Source organism: Gracilinanus agilis, chromosome 3 (genome assembly GCF_016433145.1).
Source record: "Gracilinanus agilis isolate LMUSP501 chromosome 3, AgileGrace, whole genome shotgun sequence".
NCBI classification, from domain to species: Eukaryota; Metazoa; Chordata; class Mammalia; order Didelphimorphia; family Didelphidae; genus Gracilinanus; species Gracilinanus agilis.
The window spans coordinates 107784041-107801903 of record NC_058132.1 but is presented as its reverse complement, the minus strand read 5'-3'; the positions used below and the strand labels follow the sequence as shown (position 1 = coordinate 107801903).

At 35.9% G+C, this 17863-nt stretch overlaps 1 protein-coding gene across 4 annotated transcripts in view; it reads right to left on the bottom strand.

Moving 5' to 3' along the window:
- Positions 1-23: 23 nt before the first annotated feature.
- Positions 24-17863, bottom strand: part of PCF11 (PCF11 cleavage and polyadenylation factor subunit) — a 34437-nt gene continuing 16597 nt past the window's right edge. For 2 of the 4 annotated variants that reach the window (XM_044668191.1, XM_044668193.1), the window contains exons 8-16: positions 16037-17610; positions 10049-10148; positions 7908-8027; positions 7311-7419; positions 4965-5148; positions 3140-3295; positions 2736-2828; positions 2362-2397; positions 24-609 (exon numbers count right to left, since the gene is read on the bottom strand). In XM_044668191.1, coding sequence (XP_044524126.1) covers positions 394-609; positions 2362-2397; positions 2736-2828; positions 3140-3295; positions 4965-5148; positions 7311-7419; positions 7908-8027; positions 10049-10148; positions 16037-17610 — 2588 coding nt within the window. In that variant the 3' untranslated portion in view covers positions 24-393. The remainder of the gene's footprint in view (positions 610-2361; positions 2398-2735; positions 2829-3139; positions 3296-4964; positions 5149-7310; positions 7420-7907; positions 8028-10048; positions 10149-16036; positions 17611-17863) is intronic. The other 2 variants (XM_044668192.1, XM_044668194.1) reach the window with 1 other exon arrangement.

Below are 17863 nucleotides of genomic sequence, written 5' to 3'. Positions count from 1 at the left end.
ATAAAAAGTACAGAAACACTGTCTTTATTTGATGGTGTGCATAAACATTACACTCCATGGATAGCAAAAATATTTTTATTTATAATTTACAGTTCCACAAGTGAAAATTGTACATATTTTACACATACAATTTCATTTTGTTAAATTTGCACGCATCTACAGAACTTTCACACAACGAGCACCTGAAACTGTGCAGGCAGTAGGAAATGCAAATACTAAAATGTATTTATTAACCAAATGATAGCTAAGGACCCTGCCTTAGCTAAGTAATTTATATATATATACTTATATATATATACACACATATAAAAATTCTTCACCTTCTAGATTCAACTATAACACAGCAGCTCCTTTTTTTTTTTTTTTTAAAGAAAAACATACCTCTCATTTTATTTAAACTGACTCAACTGTTTCAGGTTCTGTTTTAATTTCAGTAGATGTAGCTACGCTTTCATCTGTACAGGCTGGTGGGACATCAACTGGTTCTTCTTTAACTTTGGAACTGTCACAGGGTTCCTGCAGTTCTTTTTTGACAATGTTCAACATAATATTCAAGGGATTTTCAACAGGTGTCTTGCTGGGAGATGGTGTACAATCAAATGAAGATGTCTGCAAAATTAAGAGTATCACCCAACTATTAATATATGCTCACAACTATCAATGCTATTACATTTTTTACACATTGTAAATTGTATTAATTGGAGGAAAAATTAGATAAGCTTTCACAGATGCCTTGCCTATGCTCTCACCAAAGTGCTACCAGTAAGTACCAGTAAGAACCATGTCTGAGCAGCTAGATGGTGCAGTGTATAGTGTTCCTGGCCTGAAGTCGGGAACTTGTTTTGCTGAATTTAAATATGGTCTCAGACACAAGCTGTGTGATCCTGGGCAAGTCACTTAACCCTGTTTGTTTCAGTTTCCTCATGTAAAAAATGACCTGGAGAAGGAAACGGCAAACCACTATAGTACTTCTGTTAAGAAAACTCCAAATAGAGTCAAAAAGAATGCCATTGGCTTTTGTATTAGTAGTAATAAAATAAGAGTAATAAACAAGTTGGTCTAGAGTATCCTCAGGTTTCCATTTAGGAAGGAAAATAGGTATTCCTTACTATTCTAAAAGAGTTCAAAAGAAATATTCACTTTAGGTTTCATTGATAAAGATGCATTTTAGTTGGGCCTAGGAGGAAGGGTAAGATTTCAACAGGTCAAAGTATGGGAAAGACCATCTCAAATATCAGAAACATGAGTTTGGCTGGAACACATGCATTAGGACAGTAGAGAGGTGACTGATAACTGCAGATTTCATTTAGTCCAATCTCTTTAACTACAGATAAGGAAAGTGAGGTCTGAAAAAAAGTGACCAGTACCAAGTTCATACAAGTGGCAGAGGGAGGATTTGAACCCAAATCCTATCCCTTCAAAGCCAAAATTCTTTCCATTACACCAGACTGTGGGCCTAAAATGCCAGGAGGAAGTTGAGACTTATATGACAATAATCATGCATTAAGCATCAAGAAGTAATGTTTAAGATGGAGGGGAAAAGAATAGTTTTAAAAAGTTATAATAATAGCTTCAAACTTTAAGAGCTAGAAAAGACTATATTTTACAGGAGGAAACTAAGATCTCTGAATCTTAGTTTTGTGTTGGCCCAAGATCACACAGAAAACAACTAGAAATGAAATCTCCTAAAAAAGCAGGTGGTAATGTTAATTAAAATGACACAAGGCAAAAGGTGAAGTCAATAGAATTTAGGAGCTTAATGGGTGTAGAGAATGGGAAAATAAAACCCTAATAACTAACCCAAAAAAAAAGATCAAAAATAAGAGGAAAATCTAGGGAAAGATCAGCACAAATGAGCCATAAGATGCTTCACCAGTGTTTGTTTCTTAAATACCTTTTTACAATACCATAAGGCAACTTAAGATTTTGACAAAGAGGTCAATCTCATATCCCATACTCTATATGATTATTTTACCAAAATTAGAAAAAGAAAACCCTACTGATTTGTTCACTATCAGTCTCTCAACTCCATTTCTACCTTTGCTTCCCCCATATATCAACATTTAAAATGAATAAAATGCTAGAAATAAAAGACTAGGAGGGAAAAAACGTCCTTATTAGTATCCAAGACTCCAAATCTAATCTGTTACTGAAAATTCTTTTCCAGTTCTACCATTCTCAGGCCTCAAAATAGGAAAAAAGGTTAATATATATACACACACACACACACACACACACACACAGATACATACACATACACACACACATATCACTAGGGGAGAAACTACTTGAGAAAAACTAGTATCAATTTGCCTTATGTTAATATATAAGCACAACCAAACCAAGTTCAAAAGAACTTACATTTTGATAATCTTCATAACATGATGGATGGTAAATCTGAAACAAGGAGGAAGAGTTAAGTTACAATGTTTATTATCGTCACATGTACATTTATTTCAATTGAAAATGATCTGAGCAAAAAATTTAATCTAAATTTTTTTAGTCTTTTAATTATGAAGTAGCTAAAAATTAAATTATTTTCTTCCCTTTCACAATATAGCCACCAATATTTTTAATACTAAGATGTGTTACACAATAATGAAATACAGAAACATACTAATTTTGTTATCACGATCCAATTTGAAGTCTTAATTATGAGCTTTACATTTCCAAAACACCAAAAATAATGACCGCACATTTTCAGTACTTCTAACATCAAGAGGATGCAAAATTACCTTTCCATCTACTCGGATAGCATTTTTTAGATGCCATTCTTCCTCCTCTTCATCCCAGTATTGTTCAAATTGCTCCTGACATATTTCACAGCTCTGAAAATAAGATAAATAAAGATAACATGCTAGTAATCTCACTGTCAGAAAGAATTTAACAGTTCTATAAATGTCATTAAGAGAATTTATATTTCAAATGGTAATTTTTACAAAACTATTACTGTTTCTTTTTTAGCAAAAATACATCAGTAAAGAATTCTTCAAAATTTTAAAAATTCCTAATAAGAATTACAAAGTAAAAGGAGATCTGTTAACCAAAAAAGTTAATAGTATCAAACTTCATTACTCCTATCTTTCTGAAACTCAGTGTAGGTCAGAGGAGTAAAACCTTTCATACATGCTTCCCTTACCTCTACTGCCCCAGCTGGTCCAGCAGGGACACTCTGAAACTCCTTTTCTTTAGCAGCTTCTTGGGTTTTCAACACAACCTCTTCATGTACCTTTTCAAAGAATTGGCTCTTTGCACGTTCCTCCAAATCAGCTATTTCCTCAAATTCTATCCAGTCCTTAAAAGAAGAATATTAACATAATTAAAATACTATTTCTTCCATTGAATGCTAACATTTTATGGGGGTATTATATGTCACCAGCACTCCTGCAGCCTGAAATAGAATAAAATGTACTTGGGAAATATTTAATAAAATGAATAAAAAGACAAAACAGATATTACATTTTAAAACCATGTTGATATGTGGCCCACAAGGATCCAGTTACAAATCAGTAGCCCTGTTTCTATTTGAGTTTGACACCATTACCTTTATACCATCAGAAAAGAGACAATCAGGGTTCTCAAAGTTTATTCAAATAGAACCCTCCTATAGGAGTCTCAACCAATGGGAAAAGCTTTGGAAACATGTCTGACAACATTTAGTGTTTCATCTCCAGAAGACTATCCCTCCCTCTAGATCAGTGATGGGCAAACTTTTTAAAGAGGGGGCCAAAGGAAAGGAAATGCTCATCTGTCAGTGTGTTTCTAAGGCAACTCTTTCAAAGTTTCATTTTATTGTATATCCTACTCATTGTATTCATCAGATTAGGAATAATGTTGCAGGGTGGATAGAACATTTCAGGGCGCCACATCTGGCTTGCGGGCCATAGTTTGCCCATTGCTGCTCTAGATAATGAGAAATCTTTGAACATGGCCAAAAAAAAAAATCTTTGACGAGGTATATAAATTTAAGTGCTCTAAAATCATTTGTTAATCCTTAATCTCCTAAAATTGCTGAATACATACCAGAAGACCAAAACAAAAAATTCTCTTAACAGTAATATTATTTGTATTATGCAGTTTTAAAAGCATAGAATCTGTCCCAGAATATAACTGAGGATCATTTCATTTATAATCTCCTTAAAGATGAGGAAATTCAGGCCTAGACAGATTATGTAACTTGCTTTAGATTTACACAGCTAGGTGGCAGCAGAACTAAAACCATAACCCAAGTCTCCAGCTCCAGGGCAATGTTGTTCATCATGCTGCTCTTATTTCTTCAGTCCAGTGTTCAAAAGATAGTATGAAGAGACCTCAAGAGTTCTAGCCTCAGCTCTACCACTAATCTATTAGTTTGAGGCAAATGGTTCCATCTCTCTCAATTACATTTTCCTATCTAGGAAGTGAGGAAGTCAGACTAGATTAGAGATTCTTAACCCAGAGTCTATAAAAATTTCAAAGTATTTTGATATGGGTTTTCCAACATGATTGCTTTCCTTTGTAATACTGTTTGTTTCAGGGTACCATATGCTTTACCAGATTGTCAAAGGGCGCATAACACAAAAGTTAAAAATCCTTAGTTAGGCTAGATCACCTCAAAGGTACCTTTTTCAGCTCTAATTTTTTAATCTATTTCAAAATGCTAGAATTAAGGTCAGCTTGTCTAAATGTCAGTTTATACACAGGATCATAATACATTCAGAATATTAAAAAACTATAGGTGAGTTTTCAGAAAACAAAAAGTATTCAATTTAACAAACTTTGATTAGCCAACCCTGTGCTAAGTAAGCACTAGTCATAAAGACAAAAACAGAAAATATTCCCCAACCTTAAGGAGCTTGCTTATTTATTCAGTCTTCATACATATAACCACACTCGTTCCCAAAGACAAAAACATAAAAAATACCATTCACTTGAATGCTGTAAAAAAAATCAAAATTATACTATATTATGTATCCATTACTTACGGTTAAACTGTAGTACCACCTCCTATGAGTAACTTTTCTGCTAACATCCTTTTCAGTTCTATTTTGTCGATAATGCCAGTCCAAATGGTCTGCATAGACGTCAGTCTGTGATGTTGTAAACCTCATTCCACAAGAATAACACTGGATACCAGTATATAGTCGATTTATAACACTATCATAACGCCTATTAAAAAAGAAAAACATCCTTGCAGTTTTCATAAGGTAAATTAAAATAATTACAATAGATTTTTATACTAAAAATATCACAAATTATAATAAGATTCTTCAACATTATGATAACAGTGGCAATAGAAAGATGAATTATGAGAAAAGGCCAAAGAGTTCTGCCAGTGATGACTTTTGTATAAAAAAAATGGCATAAAAAAAACCTTGAGATTACAGAAGTTCAGAAAAGAAAGTGAACCAGTCATATATGAACAGGTAGAAATGAAAAGCTAGTGCTGCACTGGTACACACAAAATATATGCTTGATAAAAAGGCCTCCAGTACAACAAGTGGATCCTCTAAAAAGGATTTCTAGAATGGCATGGAAGGCTTTCATTCTGGACCAATTCACATAATTAACTCTCATTCACATAATACTTTAAAGTTTACAAATTCTATGAGGTAAATAATGCAAGTATTATTACCTTCCCCTTTGATCAATTAAGAAACTTCTCTGGGAAATGCAGCCAGAAAGTATCTCTGAGTACAACTTGAACCCAAGAAGGTAAGACTCTATTATAGCATGGATCCTCAGAATACATATTTCCCAAATAATCCATTGCAATTTACTATTAAGTTTTTTTAAAACCCTTGCCTTCTGTCTTAGAATCAATACTGTGTTTTGGTTCCAAGGCAGAAAAGCAAGTAAGGGCTACGCAATTGGGGTTAAGTAATTTCCTAGGGTCACACAGCTAGGAAATGTCTGAGGTAGAATCTGATTCACAACCTCCCATCTCTAGGCCTGGCTCTCAATCCACTAAGACACCTAGGTGTCCCCTTGCCAACAGATTTTTAATACATCATTCTTATGGTGCGCCCTGTATAAAAAAGCTTAGGCAAATGTCATATGGTGGGGCCCCCGCTCTTCCCTTTGGTTGTGAAACTGTTCTAAAACTCCAGATTAAAAATAGCCCTGCCACCTGCCAGCTAATAAGACAACAGCTAGGCTATTCTTAGATTGGGAGCAATGTCAAGCCTATAACATAGTGGGTCCTTAGGGCCAGAACTTCATTCCACAGAGCTTCTGAAGGTTTCAGTAACCAAGCTACACAATATGAAAGAGGTCCACTGTAAAATGAGCCATATGAAAAGAGTAAATGAGCGGGATGATTGGGAAGACTGAATGAAAAAAGAGGTAAGGAACACAAAATCTTAAGTAATAGGTTTCCAAAAGCTATTTAAAATCCCTAGCACTTTCCCCCCCCCACTTCTAGGTGGTGAAAGGATTTCTAAACAGGAAAATGACTACATAGTTTTAGATGGTGACTGAGCTATTATGTGCCAATATATCAAGAATAATGATTCATCAATGTATGAATTAGTCAATTTAGGGGGCGGCTAAGTAGCTCAGTGGATTGAGAGCCAGGCCTAGAGACGGGAGGGTCCTAGGTTCAAATCTGGTCTCAGATACTTCCCAGCTGGGTGACCCTGGGCAAGTCACTTGACCCCCCCATTGCCTAGCCCTTACCACTCTTCTGCCCTGGAGCCAATGCACAGTATTGACTCCAAGACAGAAGGTAAGGGTTTAAAAAAAAAAATTAGTCAATTTAGTCAATTACATATCACAACTTGACTAAAGCGTATAGTCTTAAGAGAATTACCTGAAGATCAGAAAGGTTCAATGGCTTTCTTATGGTCACATATCTACTAAGTGACAGGAATTGAGCCCAGGACAGGACCAGCTCTTTTGATTATACCTTATACTAACTCTTTTGAGAGATTAAGAGTCTAAATAAATAGCAATACTTAAAAGTTTATCACTCATACCAGCAGTCTCCAACCCTATATATAAACATAAATACTATCAGTACAACTGACCTAAAATTGGAAAGAAAAAAAAAAAAATAAAAAGGAGAAAATTTGGTCTAAGCCCAACACAAACAGAGACTAATCTTATCATGCCATCTATAGTAGGGTACATATTACTAAGTGAATCTTCAAAGACAGTAACAGTTATCATTAACAACAAAAAAAGAGAATAGGTTTAAAATACCTTAAAAATTTTTTGAAATATAATAAAATGGAGCCATTTTAAGATAAAAGCATCACAAGTGATTTTGACATGATTATATTTCAAGGTAAGACTTTAACTAATATGGGTTATGTCATTAATATACATACTGTTTCAATTCTTCAACTGTGAAATTAGTGAGGTCAGGAACATCTTGATCTTCACTTTGATCTTCTTCTTCTTCCTCAGGGGGAGGCTGTGTAGTAACTTCATTTACTTCTTTAATTTAAAAAGAACATACAAATTTTTTTAATGCATTCTGAAAATATTTAAATGGATTCCTTAAAGGGGAGAAATCAAATGTCAAAGGCATAAAGAATACCCCTGCATGCAGTACTTTTAAACCCTTCCAATAATTATCAGTATGCAAATGTTGATAAAAGTATGAAATGATATGTCATAATTTGTTCAGGATGAAACTCTAAACATGAAATTTGTTTAAATGCCAGTTTGGGTTTTGTTTTTTTTTAATGATGACAAAAAAGTCAACAGCTCAAATTTTGGAAAAATCTAGTTTGAAAGATCAATACTTGACAAATTGTGTTAGAAGTTTAAACATAAATTTATACAACATGAAAAATGATACATAAAGTTTAACATCCTCCCTAGCACCTAACCTCTTAAGAGTTCATCTAAGAATAAAGAGACATAAGTCTTTAATTCACAATTCAAAGCTTTGTGTTGTCAAAATATCAAAGTATACTTACGCGTTGTTGCTGAATCAGGTTGAGATAATTTAAGTATTCCTGTTTTTAGCAGTTTAGAGAACAGTTCATTGACATCAACCTGGCTGAGATGATTATCAGGATATGCTCGTGGAAGAGTACCTTAAAGTTGGAAGGAAAAAAAAGTGCACTTTAATTTCCAAAGGTAAGATTCTAGTGAATTCTTAAATTGCTTCCTTTTTGTTTAAGAAAACACCCAACAATAAGCAAAAAAAGTATACAAAGCAAAGAGCAGAAGGCTTTCCAGACCCTTTTTTCTAGAGGGATACATCACTACCACTATCAGTTAGCATTTCTGCCCTTCTACCCCACCTGTTCTTAAATGGGAAATTAATAAATCAGTGGAACATACTACCCCAATTCTCTATAAAAGATCTGCATTTTACTCCCCACCCCCAAAAAAAACATGCTTCCAATTAATATGTTCAATGACAAATGCTAGGAACAATAAAGCCAGGTTTACAACCTATTTTTCTCTATAAAATGCCAATGCCGCACTATATTCCTTTATCAGAAATGTGTAAGACAGAGAAAACCTGGAGTTACCTTTAGAGATGAAAATGCTAACTATAACTCCTGTCTTATATTTCTACATAGTAACTACACCACCCCCATACAAAACCACCATAACCCTTTGCCAAGGGAAAAAAAAACAAAACACCAATAACCTAATTCTTTTCATTCCTAAAACTTCAAGAGGAAACGTGTGCCATGGATATAACTATTCTCCTTGTATATACTGTATCTGATCAAAGACTTGGAACTCAATTCTTTATATCATGAACAATGGACTAGAAACCAGAAGACCTATGAAAATACAACTCCAGTACTGTGTAACCTTGGGCAAGTCACTGAACTTCTATGAGCTTCAACTTCCTCATCTGTAAAAAGGGTAATTCCCCAGCCTATCCCACACCAAGTTGTTGTGAGATAATTTATGAGAATGCCAAAATGCTATTTAACTTTAATTCCAATGACTGCTTCAGAGAGTAAATTAACCAGAAACACAAAATGGAATTTGGATAGGATTGCTTAAGTTACCAGACTTTAGCAATTCCCACATTTTGTAATTAACCAGCATGTCTTACCACGGTGTGATAATTCTATTACTGAAGATGTTCTGTTATGGCTCATTTAGAACCAAGAGAATTGCTTTGCTAACTGGCTCTGTTGGCCTAATTCTTAAAGAGTTCTGGCAATTTTTTTGTTACCTTTCCTACATATCAAAATCTAAAATTATAGGAAGTCTTCTCATTTAATTATAAGACAAGGTATGGACCTTGATTAGTATATATATAATCAATTAGGGGTATCACTTAATATATTCTATATGGCACTTGGCTCTAAAGGTACTCAAAATAAAAACTATTTTATAGCTGCTAAACCAATAGATCTGCTACAAGTGATATTAAAAAGCTATAGCTATGCAAAAATAAGATACAAATATAACTTATATCTGCTACAAGCTATAAACACAACCAATGGCTTGTTTGTACATTATTTGTTCACTTATTGTCTCCCCCCATTAAATTATGAACTGAGGGCAAGAACTCTTTTGCCTCTTTTTGTATCCCCAATGCCTGCACATAATTGGTGCTTAATAATGATTAACTGATTGACTGACTGAACAATGATCCCAACTATCAGAGATTGTAATTGACTTGTTATTTATGTAATTCTACCTCAAGTATACTGGCTCTTTTCAATTTTCTGCCTTTCTTCTTGGACAGTGATTCCCAAAGTGGGCGCCACCGCCCCCTGGTGGGTGCTGCAGCGAAGCAAGGAGGCAATGATGGCCACAGGTGCATTTGGGTGCGTGAATAACTGTAAGGGGGAGGGGATAGTATGTGACAGGGGGTGCTAAGTAATATTTTTTTCTGTAAAGGGGGTGGTAGGCCAAAAAGAATTAATTGCAAATCTCTGCCTATAAAGTGTGAATGGCCATGAATTAGGCAAGCTGAGTTTGTGAACAAAAAAGCAAACTTTTAAATATGACTTGGATATGTATTAGATATGAATTCCTTTAAGTAAAATATGCTCTCAAAAACATCATTTCCCATTACTGAAAAAAGTTTACTCATCAACAAGGAAAATACTCATGCTGGTTTTCTAAAAGTACATACCTGTTGGATTCTGAACAAAAGTACCAGGATTTTGTGGATGAACTGGTAAAAACTGTTGTCCTTGTCCAAAAGCTACAGGCTGAGTAACACCAGAGAGAACCTTTAAAAAGAATTTATTTTGTTAAAAGTATGTAACCATTCATTTCTATACTTGTGTAAAAACTTAAGTATTTATTTCACATATAAATTTTTAAAATATATGTACTATAAATTTGCACAGGTGTTACATGGTAAACTTATATTAAAGTTTTTCTAATGATAAAGTTTGAAAATTTCATTTGAACATATCTTGACTTATTTTGGGGACAAGTGAAGGCATATAACTGAAATAAAATGAAAGTAAGAAAAAGTACAGCATTTGGTAGAAATCAAGAAAATACACTTCATGTTTAATCAAGACTTTCAAATATGTTTAAAAAACAATCAATTTAGGGGGCAGCTGGGTAGCTCAGTGGATTGAGAGCCAGGCCTAGAGACAGGAGGGTCCTAGGTTCAAATCTGGCCTCAGATACTTCCCAGCTATGTGACCCTGGGCAAGTCACTTAACCCCCATTGCCTAGCCCTTACCAATACACAGTAGTGACTCCAAAGACGGAAGCCAAGGGCCTTAAGATAGATAGATAGATGAATAAATCAATGAATGAATGAATGAATGAATGAATAGGTTAATGGTCAATTTGGAATACTAATATTTCACTCTTTTCCTACTCTTACAGAGAAACCTAATTATGAAGTAATTCACTACAAAACTGGTTCTGTATTAGAACAGTCCATCTTGGATACCATCCAAAGAAAATTTAAGATTGAAAATATCCACAAGATTTCCTATAAGACTTCTACCACTAAACCAGTCTTTATGGCTCTGATTCCTGGAAATGAATACAGTTAGTTTTTAAGTATATAAGTAAACCCAATACCTAACTACACTACTGGATTTAATCATAGTTCAACGTTCAAAGTTAAGACAAGGGAAAAGTTATAAAGTGTAATAAAATTTTAGATTTTAGATAACATCTTACTTGAACAATAACTAACACACTGTCATAGACATAACTTTTGAGAATTAAAACAACTCCTTGAGATGAAAAGATCTTTCTTTTTTTATATAAGGAGCCAGAAATAGCAAAACGGGGCAGCTAGCTAGCTCTGTGGATTGAGAACCAGGCCCAGAGACAGGAGGTCCTAGGTTCAAATCTGGCCTCAGACACTTTCTAGCTATACACTAGCCAGACACTGGGCAAGTCATTTGACACACCCCCAACCCCCCACTGCCTAGCTCTTTTTGCTCTTCTGCCTTGGAACCAATACATAGGATTGATTCTGAGACAGAAGGAAAGGGTTTAAAAAAATAAATACCAAAATGGCCTTCAAAAATTTTTTAAATAAAATAATGTAAGTATGGCTTAGTAGTCAAGGCAGTTTCATTTCTTTTAGTCAAGTCAACAAGAATTATCAAGTACCACTATGTGCCAAACACTGTAATAAAGTTGGGGATAAAAGGAAGACAAAAACAAGAACTAGTCACTGCTTTCAAAACTCTCATAAACCAAGAGGAAGAAAGTATAAAAATAACCATGTTTAAATATGAAATAAACATGATAAGTTGGAAATAAGCAAATGAGGGACAACACTAGCCTTGGAAAAGACTTCTTATAGAATATGGGATTTTAGCTGGGATTTGGAAGCCAAGAAAGGGAGATGATAAAAGAAGGAATCCCAGACATGAGAGCTAACCAGTAAAACTTGAGAATATGGAATATCTTACTCTAGTAACAGCAAAGGGGCCAGTACCAATAGATCACAGAGTTCATATAGATGAGTAAAGTATAAAAGACTGGAAAAAAAGGAAAAAGAGCAGGCTCTTAAGGGTTTTAAAAGCCAAAGAGAAGATTTAATATTTGATCCCACAGGTAATAGGGAGCAAGTAGGTGGGTGAATGGATTTCATACTCAAGTCCAAGACAGCTGAGTGAAGGGTGGACTACAGTGGGAAGATTTGAGGATAAGAAACAAACCAGAATGCTATCGTAATCTCAAGAAATGAAGTAAAAAGGGCCTACCATACCTGAATGGTGGTAAGGTCAAGAGAGACAGGCCCATTTACCAGAGAGGAGTTATGAAAGTAAAAACTAGAAGATATAGGAAATGATTAGATATGTGAAAGAAGAGACAATGAAGAGTTCAATGACGCCTAGATTTTAAAGGGGTATGGGAGGACTGAAAAGACAGTGGTGCCCTAGACAGTAATAGGAAAGGTTTGGAGTGTAAGAGAATAAATTCAGATTTGTACATGTTGAATTTAAGATGTCTTCATTGGATCCAATTCAAGATGTCTACCAGAATATATGAATCTAATGAGTAGAGTGGTTAAGTAACTCTGAAAATCACATGCAGAGATATGTAATCTGTGATAGCAGAAGAGATGACTAAGTGATATAAGAGGGCCCAGATAAAAATCGTAGGGGACTCTCAGTTACTAAACATGACCTTGATTAAAGATATCTAGCAAAGGATCTTTTCCTCCCATTAAAACACCCTTTTTGAGCATATGTAAGAGAGTATGATCATAAAACTCTTCAGAGTCAACAAGGGAAAGAAATCTGTCTTTTCCATTTACCCCACAGAGCCTAGCATAGAAACAGACAGTAGAAACACTGAATGTACCTAAATATGGGACTTTACAAAGAGGTCTTTTTAATAAGAATTAAATCTTGAGATTATTGATGAAACCCTTACTTAACTAATTCATTAAATATAAAAATCTTTGTTTTAACAATCTTTTGTTATAAGTACACGCAAAAAGAAATCACATTTCCATTCTCTCTAATGACTTAGCCAACAAAAACAAAAACACAAAAAAGGCTAAGGAAAGAGTTGACATGCCCTATTCTGGTAAATGATTTTGGACTTAGAATTTTTGTAGGCTTAAATAGTAAGATGAGAAGGAAAGCTAAACATTTTTTTTAAAATCACCTCTGTTTTCTCTAATCTTTCCCATTATAAAATTAAGAATCATTTTCAACTGATTAGATCAGTGAAGGGCAAACTACAGCCCACAGGCCAGATGTGGCCCCCTGAAATGTTCTATCCGGCACATGACATTTTTCCTAATCTGACAAATACATTGAGTAGGATACAATATGATGAAACTTAAAAGTTGTCTTAGAAAGAGACTGAGAGATGAGCATTGCCTTTCCTTTGGCCCCCTCTTTAAAGTTTGCCCATCACTGGGTTATATCATTTTACCTATAGAGAAATCATTAAAATTAGACTAGCAAAATAAACTACTTTGTAATGGGAAGGACACTGATGAGTAGTAGTTGTTTTTTTAAACCCTTACTGTCTCTATCTGAATATAAGAAGAATGACAAAGGCTAGGCAATTAGAGTAAGTGACTTGCCCAGGGTCACAGAGGTGTAGGAAGTATCTGAGGTCAGATTTGAACCCAGGGGTTCTCCCAACTCCAGGCCTACCTTCCACTGTGCTACCTAGCTGCTCCTTCATAAGTATTCAATGAAATTGTTTTCCTATATTGATATTAAATGCTACCTGTTTAAAAGGTCCCTAGGAAGATATCCCAGAAATAGACACAGGAACTATCATTTCAATTAAAATTATAGAATAATTATTGCCAAACTATATCAGGAAAAAGAGTTAACCAGAATAAACATTCTCTAAAAAGTGAAATGCATGGTAAATAAAATACCATCCAAATTAATTGCAGTTGGAAAAACAAATTAGCAACCATGGAATAAAAACACTTTTACAGAAGGTCTAAGAAAGAAGAGAGAAGCAGCTCCTCCTTTTATTTTGTAGGCTCACTGGACTTAGGAGCTTGAAGGTCTTTAGAGATTATCTATACTACCTCAATTCATAAATGAGGCCAGAAAGAACAAAATACTCAAGAGTTACTCAGATGTTGAGAGAGCCAGAATTCCTACCTAGGTCCTTTTATCTCCAAAGTGTTCTTTCCACACTCTCTTAATTATTATGTTTTCTTCCTAAAAACTAAAATTTATGTTCTCAACATTTAAGTTTTATAGGAGGTAGGAAAGAAAATAGTGAAGGTAGCAATAAAAGTTGGGGCAAATTGAAAAGAGGGCACCTAGCACCTAAATAAAAAGCTAATAAAAAGGTGGCAGGAAAATACCTGCTTGCTCTTATGTTAAATAAGACCAAATACAAAGAATGTATAGATGTAGCAAATTATACTCCTATTCAGTGTATTTTTTTAAAACTCACGATTAATGCAAAATGCAATTGCCTTATTTCAAATTCTAGCTTATTCACAAAGAACTGTTAAGTTATATTTTAAAGTACCTCTAAGCAAAAATCCTTCACTTAAATTACAAATAGCAAATTAAGGAGCCTGGTCTTTAATAAATAGAAAAGATTATCTTGTACTTTAACATGTATTTGTGTTATTTAGATAAAAACTATGACTAAAAGTGTTTGAAAATTCTCAAATATTTTAAGTATTCCCACCCCCCCCATAATAATGAACCTACTTTCTGATGAAAGAGTTTTCATGAATTAAATTAACTGGAGCCTAGCAAAATTATCACTTTAATTAATGATAGGTCATCTAATAAGGAGCTCTCATTAAGAGAATTCTAACAAAATGACAAATTCTATTGAGTTAAAAAGGAATTACTTCAGCTAATTAGATTGAAATCCCTATGTACATACTCTGGATATAGGATAGCATTGGCAAAGTATTAGCACCCATGCCCAGCTGGCACTTGGGGAGCTGCCGCATTCCCCCTCTTCCCAGTACCCAAGGCCATTTTTTGCATGCCTGCCCCTCTGTCCAACTGCCCAAGTGAGCACTTCCTCCCTCCACTCTCTGGGGTAATGGGGGGGGGGGAGGGTGGTGTCTCACAAGCACCTTGAAGTTGCAATTTGGCCACCCAAACCTTTGCCAATACTGATAAGAGATAACAGATGGAAATTTGAGGGTTATTAAACAGGTTGCCTTAGGTAGAAAAAAAACAGCAATTTGGATGGCTGACTTTATCTAGAGAGGGTTGTTAAAAGAAGTAACAAGAATAAAGATAAAAGGGTACTGAAAAGTATGAGTGTCCTAGTTTTAAAAAAATTAACTGGCTAGCAAGTTCCTTGAAGGACAAAGGAATCTAAAATTCAGCTAAGGGACAGCTGGGTGGCTCAGTGGATTGAGAATCAGGCCTAGAGACAGGAGGTCCTGGGTTCAAATCTAGCCCCAGACACTTCCCAGCTGTGTGACCCTAGGCAAGTCACTTGACCCCCATTGCACATTCCACCTAGGAGCCAATGCACAGAAAGAAGTTAAGGGTTTAAAAAAAAAAAACAAATAAAAAATAAAAATCAGCTAACAGGATACTTAAATTTGTCAGAATTTTACTAATATGGTAGGAGGCCTATCTGAAAGTCCCACAAAATAGTAAGGAACTTTACCTGAACATCAAAGAAAAATGCCTAAGTGCCAGTTTCCTGGTTTCTGGTAGTGTAAAAAGCAACAGCATATCTTCAGGTCAGAATAGAAGCTATCAACCACAAAAGACACCAAATTCTACTTTAACTACCAAGGAAACCAACCCTTTCCAAAATATAGGCAAGTAGGGGATTTTTTTTTAACTCTTACTTTCTGTCTGAGTAACAAGTCTAAAACAGGAGCAAGGGCTAGGCAAATAGGACTAAGTGACTTACCCAGTGTCACACGGATAGAAAAGTGTCTGAGGCCAAATTTGAACCCAGATCCCCCAGACTCCAGCCCTAGAGCTCTATTCACTGTGCCACCTAGCTGTCCCTTCAACTAGGGGATTTCAAAGTCAAATTAAATAGCTCCAGCCACAAATAACTGGAATCCATAAATTCAAAACAAGACCAGTTTTGGATAATTTTCCTACTACCTTTCTTCCTTCATTTTCCCTAGTTCTTCATGATAAAGCATAAAACTTTTTAACTCATTTGTAGGCCACATAATTTAAGATTAAAATTAAATACTTACTTGTTGAGATGGCTGAATATTCCCTACTGCAATTGGTGTGGGCAGATTACCAAAGTTTCCAAACTGTGGACCCTGAAGATTCTTTTCATCAAAATAATGTCCAGATGCTCTGTTAAGTGGATTTGAGAAACCTTGTGCTCCAGGGCCATGTGGTCCATTAAAATTTGGTCCCTGAGGTGTATCAAACATTTGCTCGTGTCTTTGGAACTGTATTCCTTGCGATGGTGCATTAAATGCATTATTGGGAGGGTCATTATATGGGCCAGTCTGACTAAAAGAAACGGCATCAAGTCTCTGTGAAGGATGATTGTCAAACCTTGCACCTTGAAGACCAAGAGGAATATCAAACCTCGATGCTTGCTGGTGTTGTGGACCATCAAATCTTTGAGGCCCTGTATCAAATCTAGGTTGTACCTGCTGACCAGGCGGCCCATCAAACCTTTGTGGGCCTTGTTGACCAGGAGTTCTTTCAAATCTAGGACCAGGCTGACCATGCAAACCATCAAATCTTGGCAAAAGAGATGGCTGACCTGGTTGACCATCAAATCTTGAAGCATGACATCCCTCAAATCTTGGTCCACCTTGACCTAGAGGTCCTTCAAATCTCATATTACCTCCTTGTACAGAAGGACCTTCAAATCTCATTCCACTTCCCTGTTGAACTAAGGGTCCTTCAAATCTGACTCCAACCCCTGGCTGACCATGTGGTCCTTCAAATCGAAGGCTTCCACCAAGCTGATTATGTTGTCCTTCAAATCTAAGACCTGCCACTGACTGGCCATGGGGACCCTCAAATCTCATACCGCCACCCTGCTGGAGCAAGGGGCCCTCAAATCTGATTCCACCCCCTGGCTGACCATGGGGTCCCTCAAATCTAATTCCACTTCCTGAGGCACCATGGCTTCCCTCAAATCTGAGTCCACCAACAGGCTGACCTCGGGGATTCTCAAACCTTAGAGCACCCACAGGCTGACCATGAGGTCCCTCGAACCTAAGACCACCCACAGGCTGACCACGAGGACCCTCATATCTAAGACCTCCCACGGACTGGCCAGCTGGGCCCTCAAACCTCAAACCACCTGTAGGACCCTCAAACCGCAAACCAGCAGCTCCTTCAAACCTCAAGCCGCCGCCTCCTGCCTGTCCAAGTGGCCCTTCAAACCTCAAAGGAGTCCCTGCTGGTCCTTGAGGACCTTCAAATCTCAAAGGACACCCACCTCCTAGCTGACCTTGTGGTCCTTCAAACCTCATAGGTCCCCCTCCCCCTATTTGTCCTGGTGACCCTTCAAACCGAAGAGAAGCTGGTGTTGGAGGTCCATCAATTCTAGGATTTGGCTTATTGGGTCCTTCAAAAATCATTTTAGTTGGGCCATCTCCTCTTGCTACAGATGGCCTAGAAGGTCCATCAAATAATGGTCTGTCTTCAGCTAATGCTGTAAGTCTCTGATTTGTTGTATCGAGGCTTGAATATCTCGATGCTGGGCTGTCTGCAAATGTTTTATCTGAATCTTCATATCTAGGTCTCTTAAGTGCAAAACGCTCACCAAATGGAGACCTTTGCTCTTCTCGGACACCTTAAAATAAGAGAGAAAAATAAACTTTAAATTTTCTCAAATCTGAATACACATCAAATCACCTGAAAAATCCCTTTACTGTTAACACTAAAGTAAATATTTATCAATATATCAATATAAATTTATCAATATAAATATCAATAAATAAACTCAATTTATTAATGTCCAAACTATTATTTCTCTTACACTAAAATCCATCACCACCTAAGTGAATTATTCATTTTCCCTTGATTACAAAACAATTTCAAGAATC